The sequence below is a fragment of the Bubalus kerabau genome, chromosome 21 (genome assembly GCF_029407905.1).
Source record: "Bubalus kerabau isolate K-KA32 ecotype Philippines breed swamp buffalo chromosome 21, PCC_UOA_SB_1v2, whole genome shotgun sequence".
Classification (NCBI taxonomy): domain Eukaryota; kingdom Metazoa; phylum Chordata; class Mammalia; order Artiodactyla; family Bovidae; genus Bubalus; species Bubalus kerabau.
Genome location: NC_073644.1, coordinates 23524632 through 23545954, shown reverse-complemented (window position 1 = coordinate 23545954; position 21323 = coordinate 23524632). Strand labels below are relative to the sequence as shown.

The window sequence follows — 21323 nt, the reverse complement described above, 5'->3', positions numbered from 1 at the left end:
CCAGCAACGCTCTGTGTTCACGCCACACCTCCTGTACCTTCACAGGCCCATCTGTAATTTTTAGCAACCTGCCGAGTGCTGAAATCCACCGTGTCTGCCTCTCCATCTGTGGCCTTCCTGAGCTCAGGACTCATGTATCCAACCTCCTTAGACATTACCATCTGAATACGCCTTAGACACTTCGGACTTACCAAGTACCAGTCAGGGGCATTTTGATGGGAGGTGTCCCTCATCTCTCCCCCATAAAACTAGCAAATCTGCTCATACCTCCCAGTCCTTGTCTGGTTAAGACCATTTCTCTTGGCCTCCTTATTTAGGTTGGAAGCAGATAGGTAACTTTGACTTCTTCCTTAATGCTTGCCCCTACATCCAGTCAGTCACCAAATGTCGATGTGCTCTTTTCCCTCAAATCAGCCCTCTCCCTTGTCTCCCCGTTGTCAGTGCTTCAGTCCAGTCTTAACCATCCCTGATCTGGACCATTTCTATAGCTTCTACTATATCTTACCTCCCCAGGTTCTTCTTATAGCCCAATCCCCTCCCCCCCCAAAAAAATCATGTCTATACCATGATTTTAAAACCCGTTAGTGGCTCTCCATCATCTACAACAGGAAGTTAAGACCTTGCGTGGCACTCAAGACTCTTGGGTATCCAGTCCCCACAATGAGTTTCTTACCACCGTAACCACCTTTACATGTTACGCTCCATCAGGACCAAACCACCCTCATAGTGGAAAGGTGTCTTGTTCTCTATCTCTCTGTTTTTCTCTTGAGCCATTCTTGAATCTCATGTGTCTCTTGTGGTTTAAACAGCTTGCTGCACCCAGTGTGATTTAAGAGTCCAAGGACCTGTGGTTGGAGAGAACTTGGCCGGTGACTCTAAGCCCAGGACTTCTTACAGCGTTCCACTGAAGCTCAGTGAAAACTGGATTGTCGGAACTCTGAGGGCGGGTGTGGGATCTCCAAGGTGGTATCTTTCAAAAGGACTTTTAAAAGTAATTTTGAACATATATGGATTTCATCTTAAGAGGTGGTTTAGGCCCGAGCCTGTTTGAAAACTCTGGCTCTAATTTTGAGGACAAAGCTGGGTTGTATTTTAAAGGCATACAAATTCATTAGACCAGTGAATCGGTATTTTGCAGGTAATATGTGTCTTTTTGGAATAAGCTGAAGTGGACTGAGTTTGGGCCCATCCTAATGAACCTGTTCCTATAGAGCAATGATTCTCAGCCAGGAGTGGTTTTTGCTCTCAGGGGACATTTGGTAGTATCTGGAGATATTTTTGGTTGTCAGAACTGGGAAGGAGCTGCTATTGGCCTCCAGTGGGAAGAAGCCAGGAATGCTGCTGAATATCCGACAATGCATAGAACAATAGGCTGCAGCTCCCCACCCCCCCACCCCGCCGCAACAACAAAGGCGTATCTGACCCCAGATATCCAGAGTCCTGAGCCTGAGAAATCCGGCTCCAGAGTGAATCTGAGTGAACAGCTTAGAAAGAATTGGCCCAACACCAACGGCAAAATCTAAAGAATTTTCAAAGCTGTGAGCATTTTCTCTTGGGACCTTTTTCACATTTATATGATTAAACCACAAGTTTAAAGTCCATGGTGTTAGTTATTAGCTCTGAACTGAGGAGGTCCCTGGAATCCACACCATTTGGAGCAGCTATCATAGAACTGGCTGGCCCAGCCCTCAGTTTCATAAGACCTGCCAGAAAGCCAAGTCCTGGCAAAGTCATCGAGACACCATCACAGACTGAAATCAATTGAAGCCACCCAAAGACTTATTAAATTCAGATCTTTCTACCAGCCGTTTATCTCTTCAAAGAGAAATTGCATGACAGGGGATTCCAGTTGGACACTCTGGACTCAGCAGTCAGGGACATTGATGAAAGCAGAGCTGGAACGTTCGTGCCCACTTTTTGGTGTTTTTTTTTTTTTTTCAGGAATGGTTATGTACTTGTCTTTGTGGCTTAAGTCACCCACCACACAGTGTAACATCACGATTAACAGCCCAGGCTTTTCAATCAGGCCGATCCAAGGTCAAATCCCAGCTCCGCTTGTCAGTAAGGTTCTGTTGGAAGTAGGTGACGCATGCTCAAAGGGCCCATGGGCCGGCCGTGAAGGGACCATGTGCAGAGGTGCAGAGTGGGACGTTCAGAGTGCACGGAAGTGCCCGGAGACGAGCAGCAGCGGGGAACCGCCAACACCATTTCTGCCTCCAGGCCTGGAAAAACTTAAGGGAACAGCTCGGGCTGGGTAAGAGCTGTAGCCTTGGGAAGGGAGCCCTGAGGACAGGAATGCTGACATCTTCTGCCCAGCTGGCCCCTCATAAAGAGCGGGAACATAAACACGCCAGCCTCGCCTTCCTCCTGCCTTTGCAGGTGCCTCCCAGGGCTGACCCACCTGGAAGTGAGAGGGAAAGCAAACGCAGGAGCTCCTCCCTACAGAGGCTGGCCTCCAGGGCACAAAGCAGGACAGAGAATGGGCCTCGGAGCAGGCCAAGAGTATCCAGCCTGCTGTGTGGCCCTGAATGAGTTACTTAACCTCTCTGAACACCATTCCTCGTTTCTCACATGGGGACATTAATCTTCACTTCGTTGGTAAGAGAAGTAAATAGGGTGACATGCCCCTGTTTCCTGGGACAGCACCCATGTGTCAGAGGCACTCTGTAGATGGTAGCTTTTGTTTTTAATTCACTTAAGGCCAAGCAGAGCCTGAGGTCAGGTAAGATCAGATGCGAAGTTAGTGCGGACAAAGAACTAGCTAGTCTGAGTTGATGTCTGCCTTAGCTGACTTGAAACAGGGATGAGCTGCCTGAAATCCTTAAGACCTGCTCGGTCCTCTTCTCTTGCCCAGTTTTGTGATCTGTATCAAGGACATCTCGGTCATTAGACAGGGCACCCTTTTCTTTTCTTTCAACAAACACAGTTAGGTTTTTCCTCTTCCCCCATGGTTCTCAGGTTGATGGTTCTCATCCTGGCTCCCAACCTCTCTGCTGTAACATCTGTTTCCTTTGGATAAAGACTCCCTTTTAGTGGTCGTGATCAGTTTATGAGTCCCTCCCCACAGGCTGGCAGCCACCCAGTTCCTTGTTACTTCTTTTGAATATACTGTAGATACTCTTCCACATTCTGTAAATTATCCCGTGTGTGTGTGTGTGTGTGTGTGACTCACTCGTGTCCGATTCTTTGCGACCCCATGGACTGTAGCCCACCAGGCTCCTCTGTCCATGGAATTCTCCAGGCAAGAATACTGAAGTGGGTTCCCATTCCCTCCTCCAGGGGATCTTCCACACCCAGGGATCGAACCCAGGTCTCCCACATTGCAGGTGAATTCTTTACTGCCTGAGCCAGCAGGGAAGCCCATGTTATCCCCTACCATATCTCTTTTTAGTGTTTAACTATTTGGCTGGGTCGGGTCTTTGTTGCAGCACACAGGATCTTCGCTGTGGCGTGTGGGCTTAGGTGCTCTGCAGCATGTGGGGTCTTAGTCCCCTAACCAGGGATCGAACATGCATTGGAAGGTGGATTCTTAACCACTAGACTGCCAGGGAAATCCCCCATATCTCTTTAGACAGTTTAATTTTTTTTCTTTCTCCTCCCTTCTACTCCCCCACCTCCAACCTTAAAATTTAAAGTTCTCTGAATCAAGTCAGTGCAGGTTCCGGCCAAATGCATTTTTCTGGCCTTTGCTAAGCGTGTCCTTGCAATGCCAAGATCCCATCAGTCTGCTGTCTCAGGATGTGGTCCAGGAAGACAGATCCCAGCTCTGGACGCCTTCTGTGTTGCCCAGCATTTCTTGCCATGTCCTCATTTCATTTCCAAGCTTGCACCCACCGTGGGGAGAAGAGTTGTCTGGCACCTGGACCTAAGCCCTCGCAGTTTCCTCCCACCCTCGCTTTCTGAGAGCAGTGAGAGACCCCTCCCCACAGAGAGGTTGGGGTTTAGTAGACAGTTTGTGCTCTGGCCACTGGCCTGCAACACTCCCATGCCCCTTGGATAGAACACACTGCCCGTCCCCACCCAGGGGATCCCTTGCCCGTGTGTTCTTCCAATGATGCCCTTTATACATTTTCTTCTCCTCTTGAGCCCCACCAGCTGGCATTTACCTCTTTCTCCTCAGCCTCTTTGTCTGCAGGGTTTGCTTCCTGAATGTTCACACCACACTGACTAGGAGTCTCCCCCTGAAGCTACCAGCCCATCTCAGCTGTCCCCGCGGGAACTGCGATTTGTCTGTGACGTGGGTATATTCAGGAGTTCTCTTGGGTCATGTGGAACATGGCCCGTCTCTTCCTAAGCACCCATCACCCCCCGCAGTGTGAAGTCCCAGGTCCCTAACTCACCCTCGAGGCTTGCTGCCCCAGCCCCCAACCCCAGATGTCTTTCATTCCTCCTTCTTGCCCCATGCCCCTGGTCTCTGCGCATGCTTCTCCTTCTTCCCAGAACTCTGCCCAGTTTTTCCTCTTTAGTTCCTTTTCCCCCTTGAAGACTATGCTTAGTACCGTTTAAGCACAGGGTCTTAGGACCCTTCCCAGGCTTTGCTAGAAACCCTTGCCGGACCCTCCCAGGGCACCATGCCTTTGCTCTTAGAACATCCATCACATTTATAAATATTTGTCTATTGTGGCTGGTGGGAACTGAGGGGCTGGGGTTTTCCCTGTGTCCTCTGACGGTGGGGTTTGCCCACCTTTGCTGTACATAAGTCACGGGTGTTGTGTGGGATCTCTTAGCAGCTCTGTAACTTCCTTGACAATAAGCACGCGAGGTCTGTAGTGCTGGATCTGAGTCGTGTGTCTTTGTGCTTCTCACCACTGACATCATTGTTGGGTGTCCATGAAATGTTGTGAGCAATTTTCATCCCTCGGTATTGGCAAATGCCTTCGCTCCCTGAGGACTTTCCCTGTAGGCCTGCGTGGTTCCTCCTGTTTCCCCAGGGACTCAGCCAGTGTGGATGGTACTTTCCCCCAGGGTGCTGGGAGAGCAGTGGGCATGATTTGGGGGGGTGACTCCAAAGGAACAGCTGTGTGTTTGTGGAGGGGACTGTTGGTGATAGCTGCTGCTGCTAAGTCACTTCAGTCGTGTCCGACTCTGTGCGACCCCACAGACGGCAGCCCACCAGGCTCCCCCATCCCTGGGATTCTCCAGGCAAGAACACTGGAGTGGGTTGCCATTCCCTTCTCCAGGGGATCTTCCTGACCCAGGGATCGAACCCAGGTCTCCTGCATTGCGGGCAGTTTCTTTATCATCTGAGCCACCAGGGAGGCCCTATCAAGGATCTTCTGCTGCTGCTAAGTCGCTCAGTTGTGTCCGACTCTGTGAGACCCCATAGACGGCAGCCCACCAGGCTCCCCCATCCCTGGGATTCTCCAGGCAAGAACACTGGAGTGGATTGCCATTTCCTTCTCCAGTGCATGAAAGTGAAAAGTGAAAGTGAAGTCACTCAGTCGTGTCCGACTCTCGGTGATCCCATGGACTACAGCCTACCAGGCTCCTCTGTCCATGGGATTTTCCAGGCAAGAGTACTGGAGTGGGGTGCCATTGCCTTCTCCATTGGTGATAAAGGTGCAGACAAAGAGAAAGCGAAGTGGAGCAGAGATGTTCTGGAGTTCAGTGTCTAGTTTTGGGGTGTTTCCTAAGTGTCCATGAGAACTTTCTGAGCAGGTACTGGTCCCAAGACCACACTGGGGGCCCTTGGGCGTGAAAGGAAGGCAGAGTCTTGGCCCCCAGGTTACTCGTGCCTCGTTGTTCCCGGGCTTGATTAATGCAGCTGGAGGAGGGCTCAGCTGTGCCTCTTGTCCAGGGACTTCTTACTCGTTTCTCAGGTCCCTCACTTGGCTGCCTGGCCCCATACCACCGTGACCCCACTGATGTGATTTCATGGCCTGTCGCCAGCCCGGTGGTGAGCCCTCTGAAAGCAGGAGTGTGTGTTGTGTCCTGGACACACCTGTCACCTGGTGTATTCTGTGCAGAAGGTGTCAGGACTGAGCAGCCCAGGTGTATGCCCCCGTCCCCTCCCTTCTCCGTCTTTGGTGGTTTGGCTTGATGGACTGTGTGTGAACGTTCTTTAATTGGTTCGTCAATAGAATAGCATCACACGCTACAGATCCGCAGTGAGGCCTTGCGGACACTGAGCCCGAGTTCTGGTCAGGACGTAGTTTTGGAGACGACGGTCTCCCCAGCAGTGATGAAAGAGAGACAGCACCCCAGCGGTCAGATCACACGTTTAAATGTCTGCTCCAGGAAGTAAGGCCTGAACAGAGCAGGATGAAATTACACTGCTAATTCCGCAGAGTGTGTGGCTTTCTAGAGCTTGCATGTCCCTTGCCTCACTTGTCCCTAAAGTCCCTGGCTGATCAGGAGCCAGAGTCCCTGCTTAAAATGGAAGGACACGTGAGAGTGGAGTGTGTGTAGGCTGGAGCCAGACAGCCGTCAAATGATGGATCCTTCCTGCTTTGTCTGCCAGTCTGCTGGGGATGGGGAGTAGACATAGGCTGATGGCAACCAACTGCAGCCGTCTCCCCGTCAGCCATAAAGCCCCGCGGAGGCACCCTCGCCAGTTTTCGCCATATGCTCACCAATTAAAACTTAAATGCATGCCACATGCTAGGCTGTTGGAAACACATTTTCATTTTGATGTGGCTATTCTGAAGTAAATGTGTGTAAGAACATATGCTCTCTGTCAACCCAACGATGACACTGCTGTTGCTAAAACTGTGCTTTTGCTGTGCTGGTAAAATGAGGGGAGTTGTGTATCTCTTTGCTAAATACTCTATTATCAGATGAAAAGGCAGTTGCCGTACAGAGTCCTTCAACACCGAAGGGATTTTTTCTCAAAGGTCTGTTCACTCTCTCCCTGTACCCAGCTCAGTTTTTGCTTTTAAGGAAAAACACTCGACATACCCATTCTTGGGCACACGGACTCACAGTCGTGTGCCCTTCAGCTTCTTCCTGCTGCTGCCAGCCCGTGCGTCTCAGTCTGGAAACTGCTCTCACATGATCAGATGGGGCTTCCAAAACCAGCCTTCTTGGGGACACCCCGGAGGGACACCCAACAGACTGCAGAGGACCTCTGCCACCTCACCCTCATCTCCTCTGTTCTCCCAGGAAGCCGGTGCCTATGCTAGGCTGGAGTTCCCAGCAGAAGGCTTGCAATGTGTCATCAAGCCCGGGGAGGGGGTGGTGGGCAGAAGTCCCTTCGTGCTGTACATCCAGTTCCCACATAAAAGGCCCTGGGGCAGTTTTGGGAAGAAGATCACTTCCCTGGGGTGGCTGGAAGTTACCCAGCACATAAGGAGAGGCTGGCATCTCATCTCTCTACTGCCTTCCTCTCCAGTTCCCAGACTCATTCTCCAGGGAAGACAGCCTGAGAGCAGATGAGGGGTGGTGGTTCTGCACCCAGTGAGGCCTGGCAGAATGGCTTCTTGCTGGGATGTTGAAGGGCAGCTGGGCCCCCTGCCCAGCGATGCCTGAGCTTTTCTCTTGCATAGTAATGCCACTGCCTGGTTTGCTGGGGGCCTGCACTGGGTGCCCTGTTGCAGCCATCCCCGCTCACCTGAGCTGGCAGGTTGTCCCCACAAAGAGAGAGCCCCCACCCCCCATCATCTGCCTGTTCTTAGGTGTCTGGGCAGGCCCCTCACACTTCTCCCATGCACAGACCCTGCCTGAATCTCTGCATTGCTTCGAGCAGTATGTGTGTAGACGTAGAACACGTGCTGTTGGTGGTACTGCCAGGATTCCAGCCATGTGGCTCTGCCCAGCCCTCAGGAGTGACTCTTCCTCACCTGGCCTTCATGGAAGGCTATATATATATATATATATATATATATATATATATATATATATCTCCCCAATCATTTTGCTATCCATCCACAGCTCACAGCTGAGAGGGTTACTCAGTAAAAATATGCATATGGCAGACTGTGTCATTTCCCGGCTTCTAGGGGATGACATCCGTGGAACCTGAGCCACAAATCTCCAGCCTTGACAGGTTTAGAGTTTTTTGCCTGTGGGTGATGCTTATAGATAGCTTCCAAGTGTATGGACTAACATCACATTGAAAGTGAAAAAGTAAAAGTGTTAGGTGCTCAGTCGTGTCCGACTCTGTGAGCCCATGGACTGTAGCCCACCAGGCTCCTGTGTCCATAGAATTCTCCAGGTGAGAATACTATAGTAGGTAGCCATTCCCTTATCCAGGGGATCTTCCTGAACCAGGAATCAAACCTGCATTTCCTGCATTGCAATCAGATTCTTTCCTGTTTGAGCCACCAGGGAAGCAAACATCACATTATGAGCAGACATAATTCAAGCAAAGGGTGACAGACCCTTTTATCAGTGACTAAACCAGACCCATTCTGGTTTAGTCACTGATAAAAGCTCTGACTGGAACTCCCCTGGTGGTCTAGTAGTTAAGACTGGATGTTCCCACTGCAGGGGCATGGGTTCTGTCCCTAATCAGGGAACTAAGACCCCACATGCCACACAGCTCAGCCAAAAAAAAGTAGAATTACCCAATAAATATTTATTTATGTCAACTGGATATATTTTATATCAACTGATAACTTAAAAGAAAATCATACTGCTCTTTGCTAATCAGCTTGATTCACCATGAACTTATTTCCTTTTCCCTGAAGAAGCAAAAGGATCATGTATCAGTCTGCTGTTGCTGTGTAACAAGTTACCACAAACATAGCTGTTCAAAACAGCACCTGTTTATTATCTCATGGTTCCCATGAGTCAGAAACCCAGCCTGGCTAACTGGGTTCTTGGCCAGGAGTATCTCAAGGCCATAGTTAAGGCTGTGGCTGGTGGGGCTGTTATTGGGAGGCCCGGGAAGAGTCCACCTCCAGGGTCTTTCAGGTTGTTGGCAGAATTCAGTTCCTCATGCTTGCAGGACTAAGGTCCCTGTTCCTTGTTGTCTATTGGCCAGGAATCATTCTCAGCTTCTAGAGGCCAGCACATTCCTTGTCAATGGGCCCTTCCATCTTTAAAGCCAGCACGGGTGGGACAAATACTTCGTGTGCTTTTGATCTCTCTGACATCTTTTTCTGGTGCTAATGAGAAAACACTCTGTTTCTAAAAGGCTCACCAGGTTGGATCAGACCCACCTGAGAGATCTCTGTATTGTAAGGTCGAGCAACTTGAGACATGAATGCCAGCCGCCATCCCCTTCCCTGCAGTGTTTGATTGAATAACCAGGCAACGGGAGTCCAGAGCCACTTTCAAATTCTGCCTGCCTCACGTCTGGTCTCCCTTCCACTCCCTTTCACTTGACGTTGCCTCGAAATTCCCGTCCTCACTGTAATCTCCTCTGTTGTCTCCCCCAGCCAGCGCCGGGGAGCCTGGGCCTGAACCGGAGGCAGACGTGGAGGCAGAGGTGGGGCAGGTGGCCGATGAGGCCGGCCAGGAGCTAGCCCCTGCCAGCGCAGGAGCAGAGAGCGAGGTGGAGCGGGCCCTGGAGCCCGAGCACGAGGAGCGAGCCTCCCTGAGCGAGAAGGAGCGGCAGAATGAGGCAGTGAATGAGCGTGACAACTGCTCGGCCTCCAGCGTCTCGTCCTCCAGCAGCACGTTGGAGAGGGAGGACAAGGAGGACAAGCTCTCCCGGGACAAGGGCACGGGTAAGGAAGCCCCCGCCCAGGGCACCCGGCGCAGGGCACCTGGCTCACTGGCCTCCGAGTTGACCTGCTGGCCCAGCTCGCTCCCCAGACGGTGCCCCGTGTCTGGAGGAGGGTGCGTGTCCGCACTCAGCCAGCCAGCAGCCCCCACGATGGGCTCCCTCCCCCTGCCATGCAGCTGCACCATCACTTTACAGCTGGGAAAGGGCCATGAGGGCCTTCTCCTGAGGAATGAGCCCCAGCAGAGAAATTCCTCAGCTTCCTTCTAACCGTTAAATTGTGAACAATAAGTGTGCCTGTTTTCTGGTTTAAATTTAGAGACACGTCGTGTTGTTATCTGCTCCCTTGAAAGAGTTAATTTTGCAGTGAAGTGTGTTGAGCCATTGTGGCTAAACATTCCAGACCAGAGCAACTTTGGTAAAGTGAATTGTATGAGTACTTTTAAAAAGGGCCAGTTCATAGCGTGCTGAGGTCAGTTTGATGGGCTCTGCTGGAATGTATGTAATTTAGGTAATTTTCTACAATATACTCAGGACCACTGTTTTCTTCCATATTAAGTACGTGCTTTTTCTTATAGAATCATACCTTTTTGGTATTATGCCTGATGGTCATTCAGTTTCACCTGTTTGATGGTGACTTTATGTTTAGGGACCAAATGGAATGTTAGTTCTCATTAGGGACTTGGGGAAGGTGACACAGAGGGTTCTGGAAATTGTAAGTGATTCAAATAATCATTTGAATGACTTTTTAAATTTTTAATTGGAGGAGAATTGCTTTACAATGTTGTGATGGTTTCTGCCATACAACAATGTGAATCAGCCATAGGTATACATATGTCCCCTCCCACCCCCATCATTTGAATTATAATTCATGTGTGACACCATGGAGTTGGTGTTCCGACTCATGACTTGTGTGCGGTGTCAGGAAGCTACCTCTCTTGACAGACACTCCTTACCTGTGGAGACATGTCTTATGGGGCAGCCTTCATTAAGTTACGCAGTGACACAGATTCAAGGACCCTACGTCTTAGGCCCAGAAGGCAGCATGAAGGCTCCACAAGGGACTGCCAATCAGTGGCACGATCTGTGCATGATGTGTTAGTTCACAGATTAAGAACACAGTTTCTCTGAAGCCTGGACAAGTGAACAAAGATTGAACGAATGAATGAAGCCATAATTCATTCAGGAGACCTGTCAACCAATGGCTTAGTCTAATATTTCAGTTTTCACAATTATATAATTATATTTAATTATATATATATATATATATATATATAGTCTCAATGAAAAGGAAAAGGCTTTGAAGACTTTGTTTAGGAATCATTGCATTGAAAATCTTGTGTCTGGTTGAATATGTGGGTGCTAAAAGGATTACATATATTGATACTAAATTTCTTTCAAAGTCAGATTATAGTTATACTCTCAGATTTTACTTGCTGTTATTCACATTTAATGTAATTTTGGTCACAGTACAGAGTGTCGGGTAAGTCTTGTTGATCAGTTTGACCTTAAATCATGTTTTATTGCATTATGAGTAGCTTTAAGGATTATTAATCTTAACTAGGTTTAGCAAGCCTAAAACATATCAACAAGTTGAATTAGTAGAAATAAGCCAGGGCAAAGAACTTTCTTGGATCAGATTGCCCAATATCTTTCCAAATAAGGACAACTTTCCAAAAATGGAGACTCTACTCCCAGTGAAGAACCATTGACTTCCTACCGAAAGCTGGTACTGTCCAGGAATTGGAGCTTAGCAGTGGCTTTTCTGCTTCAGTCTGGTGCTGTTAAGGGATGTGGCCATGTTTATTTGTTGTAGCTTATTGGTTCCTAAAATATCCCACTGCTCACAGCCACCATCAGCAGCCAGGAATCAGGGAAGCTCTGTCCTCATAGTTCTTGCTTTTCAGAATCTTCTCAACCAAATCACAAAGGCAATCAAAGTGATTCCCCATGTTTTTGCTAATGGTTGTAGCTATTATTTGAGAATGAATTTGTAGAGCTTGAAAGAGATTCAACTTACTGCAAGTGTGTGGTTTTATTTTTCTTTGTTTTTGGTGTTGTACTGCCTGGCATTAGAATGAGAGGCTTTATCGTGGCATCGATTACACTTTGTTGTAGTTACTTCCAAAATGGTGTTTTGTCTCTACTTGAATGCAGTGAGGATGGGGTTGTCTGTCTTGTTCATTGTGAGTCCTTCCTAGCTGGGGACCCAGAACATAATAGGGGCTCAGAAAACCACCGATGAATGAAGAAGTATTAGGCTAAGATGGAGAAGCCCCATTACTCCCAGTTCCTCCCTCTTACAACTAAAACATCAACACCCTGGATATAATAGAATGGCCAATCATAGAAGGACACTGAAAGGTGAAAAGAAGGAGGCAGACTGCCTGGGAGTCTTTTGACTTGAACAGCACAGCAGTGAAGCTTCAAGGAAAGCTGATTCCCTTAACCAAAGGGTTGGGAAAGGTGATGCCTAACAGAACAGAAAATCTGTGCTGCTCTTAATAAGTGCTCTATCCCCAACAAGGTCTAATGGAAGCTATGCCACTGTCACACCTCTCTTCCAATCCAGCGGTTTCAGTAAGACGGAAGAGGAAGTAGTCTTCTGTACACACCCATATGGAAATAGGGGTGATGGCTCTCCAGTTCCCTCCCCTCCATCAACCCTGTAGTGTCAACGGGACTCAGAAGGGAACCCTTCTTCTGTCGCCTGCCCAGTAGAAGCAGATTGCACTCCATTCCCCTGCTGGGATACTGTTGGCCTAATGGGGAGTTCATAGTCTATTCCCTGCAGGGAGAAGCAAGTGAATCTCAATTCTCCCAGCAGGGTCAAGTCAGTGGGGTCCTGTGGGGATCTGAGCCTTCACCTGGACCACAATAGGACCACACTTAATGAGGACCTGGTGGAAAGACTAATAGCCTTCTCTCTCTTCCCACCACCACTCTTCTTGTCCTCAGTGCCAGTGAGGGCCCAGAGGGAGCCAAGCCTCCATCCCCACCCAGCATAAACAAGGTAGAATGATGTGGTTGGAGGTAGGACTAGCCATTGGTGGGGACTGGTGGAAAACTGAGCCTTCACTTCATTTGGAGACAGTGAGCCAATGGAAGTCAATGCTTCACGTCCATTGGGAAGATGCTGCTGGGGTCAAAGGGCTTCAGCCCATCTACACTGAGGAAGTGAGTCAGATGACAGTGGGGCCCAGCAGGGAGCTGAACACATACCTGCACCAAGACCTATAAGCTACACCTTGAAAGGATGAAAGTGCAAGTGAAGTCGCTCAGTCGTGTCCAACTCTTTTCGACCCCATGGACTGTAGCCTATCAGACTCCTCCATCCATGGGATTTTCCAGGCAAGAGTACTGGAGAGGATTGCCATTTCCTTCTCCAGGGGATCTTCCCGACCCAGGAATCGAACCCGGGTCTCCCGCATTGCAGGCAGACGCTTTACCATCTGAGCCACCAGGGAAGCTAAAAGGGTGAGTATCTGCTAAAAGAGAAGGTTAAATATGATCCAAGGTCTATCCCATAATACCCAACACATCCAGGATATAATAAAAAAATCACTCATCATGTCAAGAAGCAGGGCAATGACATCTTGGATGGAAAAAGACCATCCAGAGATGCCATTATTACGGTGACTGCTTTAAAACCTTTGACAGGTGCTTGGATGATCTGTCAAAAGTTTTAAAGCAGTCATCATAATAATGCTTTAGAGAACAGTTACAAACTCTCAGGAAATATGTTAAAAAAGTCTTAGCAAAGAAATTTTCAAAAAAAGAACCAAAGGAAAATTATACAACTGGAAAATGCAAGCTGAAATAAAGTATTTGACATACTTTATATTTGATTAGAGACAATAAAGGAAATAATCAGTGTATTTGAAAACAGATCAGTGGAAATTACCAAATCTGAATAGCAGAGAAAAAATAGACTAAAAATGAAAGGAGCCTCAGGGACCTATGAGACTATGTCAGTAAAACTGACATTCATTTCATCTAAGTCTAAGAAGAGGAGAGAGAATGCAGTGTAGAAAAATGTTTGAGGAAATAATGGCTGAGATTTTCTCAAGTTTTGCAAAAGGCATAAACCTACAAATTTAAGCTGAGCAAATCCTAACAAGGATAAATCCAAAGAAATTGACACCAAGACAAATAATAATCAAATTTATGATAACTAAAAGCCAAATAATACTTTTTTAAGACAAAAAAAAAATGATGTGATATCTATAGAAGAGCAGCAGTTCAGAGGATAGCGGACTTCTTGTCTGGATCATGGAGGCCTGCAGAAAGGGGGACAGCATCTGTCAAGTGCTGAAAGACCATAACTGTCAGCGATGAATTACATGTACAGTAAAAGTGGCCTTTAACAGTGCAGGGGAAATAAAAACATTCTCAGTAAAGAACGACCAAGAGCATTGTCACAAGTGACCTCCCCTTGAAGAATGGCTGAAGTAAGTTCTCTGAACAGAAAGGAAATGATGATAGAAGATGACTTGGGACTCCAGCAAGAAAAGAAAAACAGAATGGGTAAAAATAGGAGTAGATAAAAATGCTATGTTTTTACCCATGTGCTTCTTAAATCATATTCGATGGTTGAAACAAACATTAGATTTGCTTTATGGTGTTCAGCATATGTAGAGGAAATACTTAAGACAGCTATATTTTTAAAAGTGGGAGAGTAAATGGATCTAAATGGAAGCAAGGTTTCTGCACTTCAAAATAGTAAAACATCAATTTGTTTTTGTTTAGTCACTGAGTTGTGTCCGACTCTTTGTCACTCAGTGGACTACAGCCCGCCAGGCTCCTTTGTCCATGGGACTTGCCAGGCAAGAATATTGGAGTGGGTTGCCGTTTCCTTCTCCAGGGGCTCTCCAGGGCTCAAAACTGCATCTCCTGCATTAACAGGTGAATTCTTTACCACTGAGACACCAGGGAAGCCCAATACCAATAGACTAAATAAGTGAGTGTGTATACTGTAATACCTAGAGCAACTACTAGGAAAATTACATGAAGCAATGTACTCAAAAACACTATAAAAAAGTCACATTGAAATTCTAAAAAATGTTCAAGCAATCCACCCAAGACCAAGAAAGGAGGAACAGACACTGAAACAAGGATCAAACGAAACAAATAAAATGGCACACTTGAGTCCTAACACAGCAAGTGAAAGACAGAGACTTGAAGAGTGTATAAAAACACCAGTCAACCATGTGCTATCATATACAACACTCATATCAAATGTAATGACATGGGCAGATGGAAATTTAAAAGCTGGGAAAAGATGTCATGCCAACATTAATCAGAGAAAAGCCATATTAGGGCTATATTAATATCAGATGAAGTACACTTCAGAGCAAAGGAAATTGCTAGGGACAAAGAAGCACCCTACGTAATGATTTTATAAAAGACATACATGAATGAAGAAAGTAAACTTGAAAGCCAGCATTTAAAATGTTACCTGATTATGCTCTTTGCCTTGTTGCCAAAATAAGAAATTGCCAACATTTCCCAATAAATGGAGAGAGTGAGGCGGTCTGTTGAGAGAGACTCAGTCACTTTATCTGCCACAACTTCCTGGCATCAAAGCAGTCTCGCTATTTACGGGACTGTTTGAGCCGCTGTAGTGATTTTTCCATCGTGTCCTCAAATGCCACCTCCTGTCTCTTTGATGGTGGTTATCATCAAAAGGTATTTTGTTTGTGAAGCCAATCTCCAAGAGGACTCAAGACCTCCTTGTTCTGGTGTTGGGTGCTTGGTGAGCTTAGGCCACTGTTGAGCAGAGCACAGAGGACACAACTACAGTGGAAAAATCAGAGCACTTGAGGGCCTTTGGGCTTCCCCAGTAACTGCCTCCTCCCAGATGAAGGCACAGCCACAGGGGAGAGACCAGTGTCCTCCCCCAGCCTGTCTGATCCAGCTCTTTGGTAGAGGAAAAGCTCATGCTGCTCACGTCCTCGGCCTAGGTCTCCTGCCCCCTCCCCACATGAGCAGCCACAGAGACCCTTGGATATCTGATGGAACGCACAGCCTGAAGTGCCCACCGCACAGCCCTGCTGGACCTCAGGAAGCAAGCTCAGAGGAATGACGTCCCTGACCATTTATCCATTCATCCACTCATCCTAGATGCTGGGGATACAACAGGGAACAAAGCAGACCCAGATCCCTGCTCTTGTAGAGTTTACATTCCGAGGAAGAACACAATTTAACAAATAATTATAATCATTCCAATAATGGGACAAAGGCAGCAATAAACTCAAAGAGGAAAATGTGTGGAAGATCAGACAGTAAGACATGCTCGGGTAGAAAATAAAGCAGAAAAAGATGATCAGCTGTGGGCGAGAGGGAGGTGTGCACAATTTTAAATAAGGTGGTCGGGGAAGATTTCACTGGGAAGACACTATTTGAGCTAAAACCGAAAGGAAGTTGAGAAGCACATTGTGTGATTAACTGGGATTGCCCCAGGAGAGGCACAGGTCCTGAGGCTGGATCACATACCGCCTGGTGAGTTCTAGGGATGTCAGGTCAGTGTTGTTGCTGAAGAGGCTCGTGTGTGTATATGTGGGGCAGCGGCAGTGGCGGAGCTGGTGGTAGGAGAGGGGAAGAAAAAAAATTAAGGTGGGATCATGCATGGCTTGTGAACACTGACAGGTCACTGGCTTTTTGTCTCGGTGAAATGTGGCACCTTTTGCAGACTTAGAGCAGAAAGATAAGTTGGACATTGCAACACGTCACATGGCTCTGGGGTTGAGAACTCACTGTAGAGGGGGAAGCATGGAAGCTGAGATCAGCTGGATGCTCCCCTGTTGGCAAGCAACCTCGCTAGTTCAGACTGGAGTTGTGGCAGGAGTAGTGATGAGAAAAGGGATGGGATTCTGGATGCAACGTGAAGATTAAACTAACAGGACTCTGCTGTGTGGGATGAAAGAACAGGATAAAAGTCAAGGATGACTCTGAGGCTTTTGGAATTAGCAGCAATTACATTAGATGGATGAAGGATGGATGAAGTGGCCGCAACTGAGGCCAGAAATGACTGCGGGAGAAGCGGGTTGGGTGAGTGGATGGGACTGAGGGCAGAAGATGGCATTTAAAGGCCTGAGACTGGATGAGATGAAGGCTAGGAAAGGGAGTGTAGATGGAGAGAAGAGGTCCACAGACACTTGAAGGTTAAAGATAAGGAGGAACCAACACAGGAGACTGAGAAGGAGCAGCCAAAGAGAAGGCAGCAAACCAGGTGAGAACAGCGTCCGGGAGGCCAAGAGAAGGATGTGAGTCAAAGATGAGAGGATAACAGCTGCATCTAGTGTGACAGGAAGGTCATAGGTCACCCAGAAAGGAGCATCTTTGAAACAGAGCAAAAACTTCATTAGATTGGGTTCAAGAGAGAAATTGGAAACAGCAAAACAACTCTTATATGCAGCTTTATTCTTTGTTTTTTTAAACTTTTTATTTTGTATTGGGGTAAATCCCATGGACGGAGGAGCCTGGTAGGCTACAGTTCATGGTGTCACCAACAGTTGGACACGAATGAGTGACTTCACTTATTTTTTCACTTTTTAGCCGGTGAACAGCATTGTGGTAGTTTCAGGTGAACCTCGAAGGGACTCAGCCATACATATACATGTATCCATTCTCCCCCCAACTCCCCTCCCATCCAGGCTGGCAGTAAGTTTGAGTAGAGTTCAATGTGCTCTACAATAGGTCCTTGTTGGTTATTCATTTTGAATATAGCAGTGTGTGCATGACCTTCCCAAACTCCCTAACTCTCCCTCCCCCTGCCAGCTTTACTTTAAAAGAAAGGAGAAAATTTGGATTATAGCTGGAGGGATAAGTAGAATCAAGTGAGGTTTTTTGTTTTCATTTAATGGGTAAAATTATACTGCGTTTATATCCCAGTAGGAAGACCTAGTGGGAGGAGCATGGGAGATGCAGGGTGGAGAATCATGGGAGCGGATGAGTCCCACTAGAGGACAGGGTATCAGTAGCCACAGGACAAACGTCAGTGTTCAGGTGCAGGTGGGTGAGTGGAGGCAGAAGAGGCCCTGGAAGAGCTCCGACTTTGTCTGTTAAGTTTTTGAAACAGAAAGCAAGGCAGTGCTTGCAGAGGATGAGTTGAGTAGGGGAGCCTAGAGGAAAGAGGAGGTGTATGGAAAGCCATCTAAGAGAGGTCATGGATGGGGCCGCCAGGCAGCATTAAGGGTCTCCTGAAGACTGGTGGCCGTATGACCAGTGGTACGGTCTGTGCGTTTCTCCAGGAGTGTTTGGTTTCACTGGTGCAGAGGTGGAGTAGGGGGAAAAAGGAGTAATTCTACAGCCTTTTAAGTACCTGCCATGGGTGAGGGGGCATTTCCTTGCCTCCCTGTGTGTAGTTAGGGCAGTTGCCCTGAGTGGGTCCTGACCAGCTATCATGGGTGGGCAGAAAAGGCAAGGAAATTTTTTCCCATGAGCCTAGGCCAGAGCCACAAGCCCTACGAGAGTGTTGGGTCCCTAGAGTGGGCCATCAGCCCTTCAACACAGCATCTCTTTCTGATCAAGAGCATCTTGTCAACCGTGACCACCTTCCTCTTCCATTGCTTCATTTCTGGGTCTTCCTGATTGCTCCTGTGTGAAATGCCCACGTGTTGCCTGGTTGGTTCTCTCATGGTATTGAGACCAGTGTGATGTTCTAATTTTTTTCTCCTGTGTACTTTCAGGTTTGTGGTCTGCGGGTGTTCAGGATGCCGGTGTAAATGAGCAGTGTGGCGACATCCTCACCAGCAAACGGTTCATGCTGGACATGCTGTATGCCCATAACAGAAAGCCCACGGATGACGAGGAGAAGGGGGAGGGCGAGGCCGCGAGGACCGCGCAGGGGGCGGAGGCAGTAGCCAGCCTGGCCAGCCGGATATCCACCCTGCAGGCCAGTTCCCTGGCCCAGGATGAGAGCGTCAAGAGGGTGGACGTTGGTTGTCTGGACAACAGGGGCAGTGTGAAAGCCTTTGCAGAGAAATTCAACAGCGGAGACCTAGGGAAGGGGTCCGTCTCCCCTGACGCGGAGCCCAATGACAAGGTCGCAGAGAAGACATCAGCTCAGTCCAAGACGGAATCTGACTACATCTGGGACCAGCTCATGGCCAATCCCAGGGAGCTCAGAATCCAGGACATGGATTTCACTGACCTGGGTGAGGAGGACGACATTGATGTCCTGGACGTGGACCTGGGTCACCCGGAGGCCCCAGGGCCACCTCCCCCGCCCCCACCCACCTTTCTGGGTCTGCCGCCCCCACCACCTCCACCCCTGCTGGACAGCGTGCCTCCCCCTCCAGTCCCCGGTAATTTATTGGCTCCCCCTCCAGTATTCAACGCTCCTCAGGGCTTAGGGTGGCCCCAGATACCCAGGGGTCAACCGGCATTCACCAAGAAAAAGAAGACCATCCGTCTATTCTGGAACGAAGTCCGGCCTTTTGAGTGGCCGTGTAAGAACAATGGCCGCTGCAGAGAATTCCTGTGGTCGAAACTGGAACCCATTAAGGTGGACACCACCAAGCTGGAGCACCTGTTTGAGTCTAAATCGAAGGAACTGTCCGTCTCCAAGGTATCGCTTGCATCCAGCATGCCTCTTCATTTGCTGAGTTACTTACAGATGTTGGGTAGAACGGAGAGTTTTGTTATACATAAAATGCCCTTCGTGTTGCTCTTACTAATTTGCTTAAAAAGGCAGTTGGTATAAAAATTTGACTTTTCATCCAGTACCCTGTGTCACACGTTAGGTGTGAGCTAAATAAGTAAGGGACCTTTTGTTGCTAACAAAGCTAGCAACTTATTAACATCGATAGGCAAGTAGCTTTCCAAGAACCTAATAACCTGGAGGAAAAAAAAAAAAAAACCACAATGTTTACCCAGGGATTGTTAGCATAGCCTGACAGCAAATGTTGATATTCACTAGAGGAAAGTAGACTTGCTAATTTATCAAACACACTGACTTCATCCTGCGGAAGTGTTTATTCACGCCCACATTTGTTGTTTATGGTTGATAGTGGTTTAAACCTCAGCTGTAAGATAGTAGGTTATGGGACATTTCAACTTGCTACCACTATCTGGATGCTTCTATACAGCCATATAGTTAGCATCCTGTAAACATACGTGTAACTAGATTTCTTATTTCTCATAGATGTTTGAGAACCCTGAGGGCATTGCTGGTGTAGTGTCTTTAACAGAGATGTTCTATCTACTTTTATAAATGAAGAGCTTTGTATATGAAGTTATTGGGCATCAGAGATAAAGTCATGACTAAGGAGCACGGATGAAAAGGCTGTGTGATACTGGATCACAGATTTTATTTCTGATGATTCACTGCATTTTTAGGGTCTCCTTTACCTATCTTAAAGAACAGATCTAAAAAAATAACTCTTGTGATCCTGGGTATATTTCAGTTTTAAAACAGGTTTAAGACTGTCTTCTCAGGGCCCTGAAATAAGAGAAAACACTTTTCAAAGGATAGTTTAGAGTAAACATGCCGGAACTTACTATTGTGAATTAATTTCGGCTCCGTGGGTTGCTCCGTTTAGCATCATTTTGGGCGAGTATAAGCTGTCTGAGCTGGGCTCCTTGATCTGCCGGCTGGGCTCTGATTTGGAGTCAGACAGTGTGTGCAAGCTTCTCGGGACAGGAGTATCCTTTCGAGAAGGACCTGAGGATGGAGTTTGTGCCTGTCACCATGTGTGATGCTGGCCATGTGTGATCCTGAAAGGCTAGGCCGGGAGCTCTAAAAGGTTGACTTCCTGTTAAAACCTATACTGGGGTCGGGGGTGGGGGTGGGGAGATGGGTCTGGAACTACCTGCTGCTCTTGCCTTGAGTTGATGTCTGCTCAGTTCCAACAAGGATGTGAATCTGAACCATTTCTAGCCCCACCCCATCCCCAAGTCAGAATTCCACCTTTTTCCTGTTTACAAATCCAACTGCCAAGATCCCAAATAGAAAGCCATGCCAGGCAGTCCTTTCCCCCAGCTGGAAGTAGAACCCTCTTGTTCTCTCTAGAAAACAATGCCACGGGAAGTGCTATTGCTCTCCGTGTCTCTGTGTCCTGACTTCCAGGACTGGTCACGTGTGGTGATGAGCCACCCACATGGCCCCTTCCACTCTTACCATCAGACCTGCCATTTGGGAGAAGGCTGGCCTGGGCGGTTAAAACAGCAGTTGGATCACCCAGGACGTGCCCTTGCTCCCGCTGATCTGGTTGGCCCGTCTCCTTCATCCCTCTCCTTCCCACGTGAGCTCCTCTGGCTGCCTGGACCCCTTTGGGCTTGTCCTGGTTGCTCCTTAGCCTCAGAGGTTGCCAGCTCTTGACTTGGGGTTGAGGGGGTGAGGAATTAAAGAGTCCCAGTTGGCAATGAAGGCACTTCTGACTTCATTTTTTACTAAAGAAATGACAAAGTGAAAAGCTTCCCCAGACGGGCTCAGCTCCCCCACTTCTTCTCTGGGTGCTACTTGTGATCTGTGATGGGAGCCTAGTTGGCACCCTCTCAGTGGCCCAGAGTTCAGTTCTTTGTTGAAGTAGGTGGTGACCTCTTAAAAACCTGTATTGCCCAGGTACAAAGGCTCACCTAGTTTTTATAAAGTGAGAGCATAAGAGGAAAGTAGCATGTTGAAAATTTACCTGGTTCCAGAATGTTCTGCAGTGGGACCCAGGTGCCCATTTTGGGGCAGGGATGGCTAGAAAATGTGAGGAGAGACTATATT

At 47.9% G+C, this 21323-nt stretch overlaps 1 protein-coding gene across 7 annotated transcripts in view; it reads left to right on the top strand.

Annotated features, from left to right (window-relative positions):
- Nucleotides 1-21323, top strand: part of FHOD3 (formin homology 2 domain containing 3) — a 524125-nt gene that overhangs the window by 434799 nt on the left and 68003 nt on the right. For all 7 annotated transcript variants that reach the window (XM_055559620.1, XM_055559619.1, XM_055559618.1 and 4 more), the window contains 2 exons: nt 9321-9611; nt 18298-19178. In XM_055559620.1, coding sequence (XP_055415595.1) covers nt 9321-9611; nt 18298-19178 — 1172 coding nt within the window. The remainder of the gene's footprint in view (nt 1-9320; nt 9612-18297; nt 19179-21323) is intronic.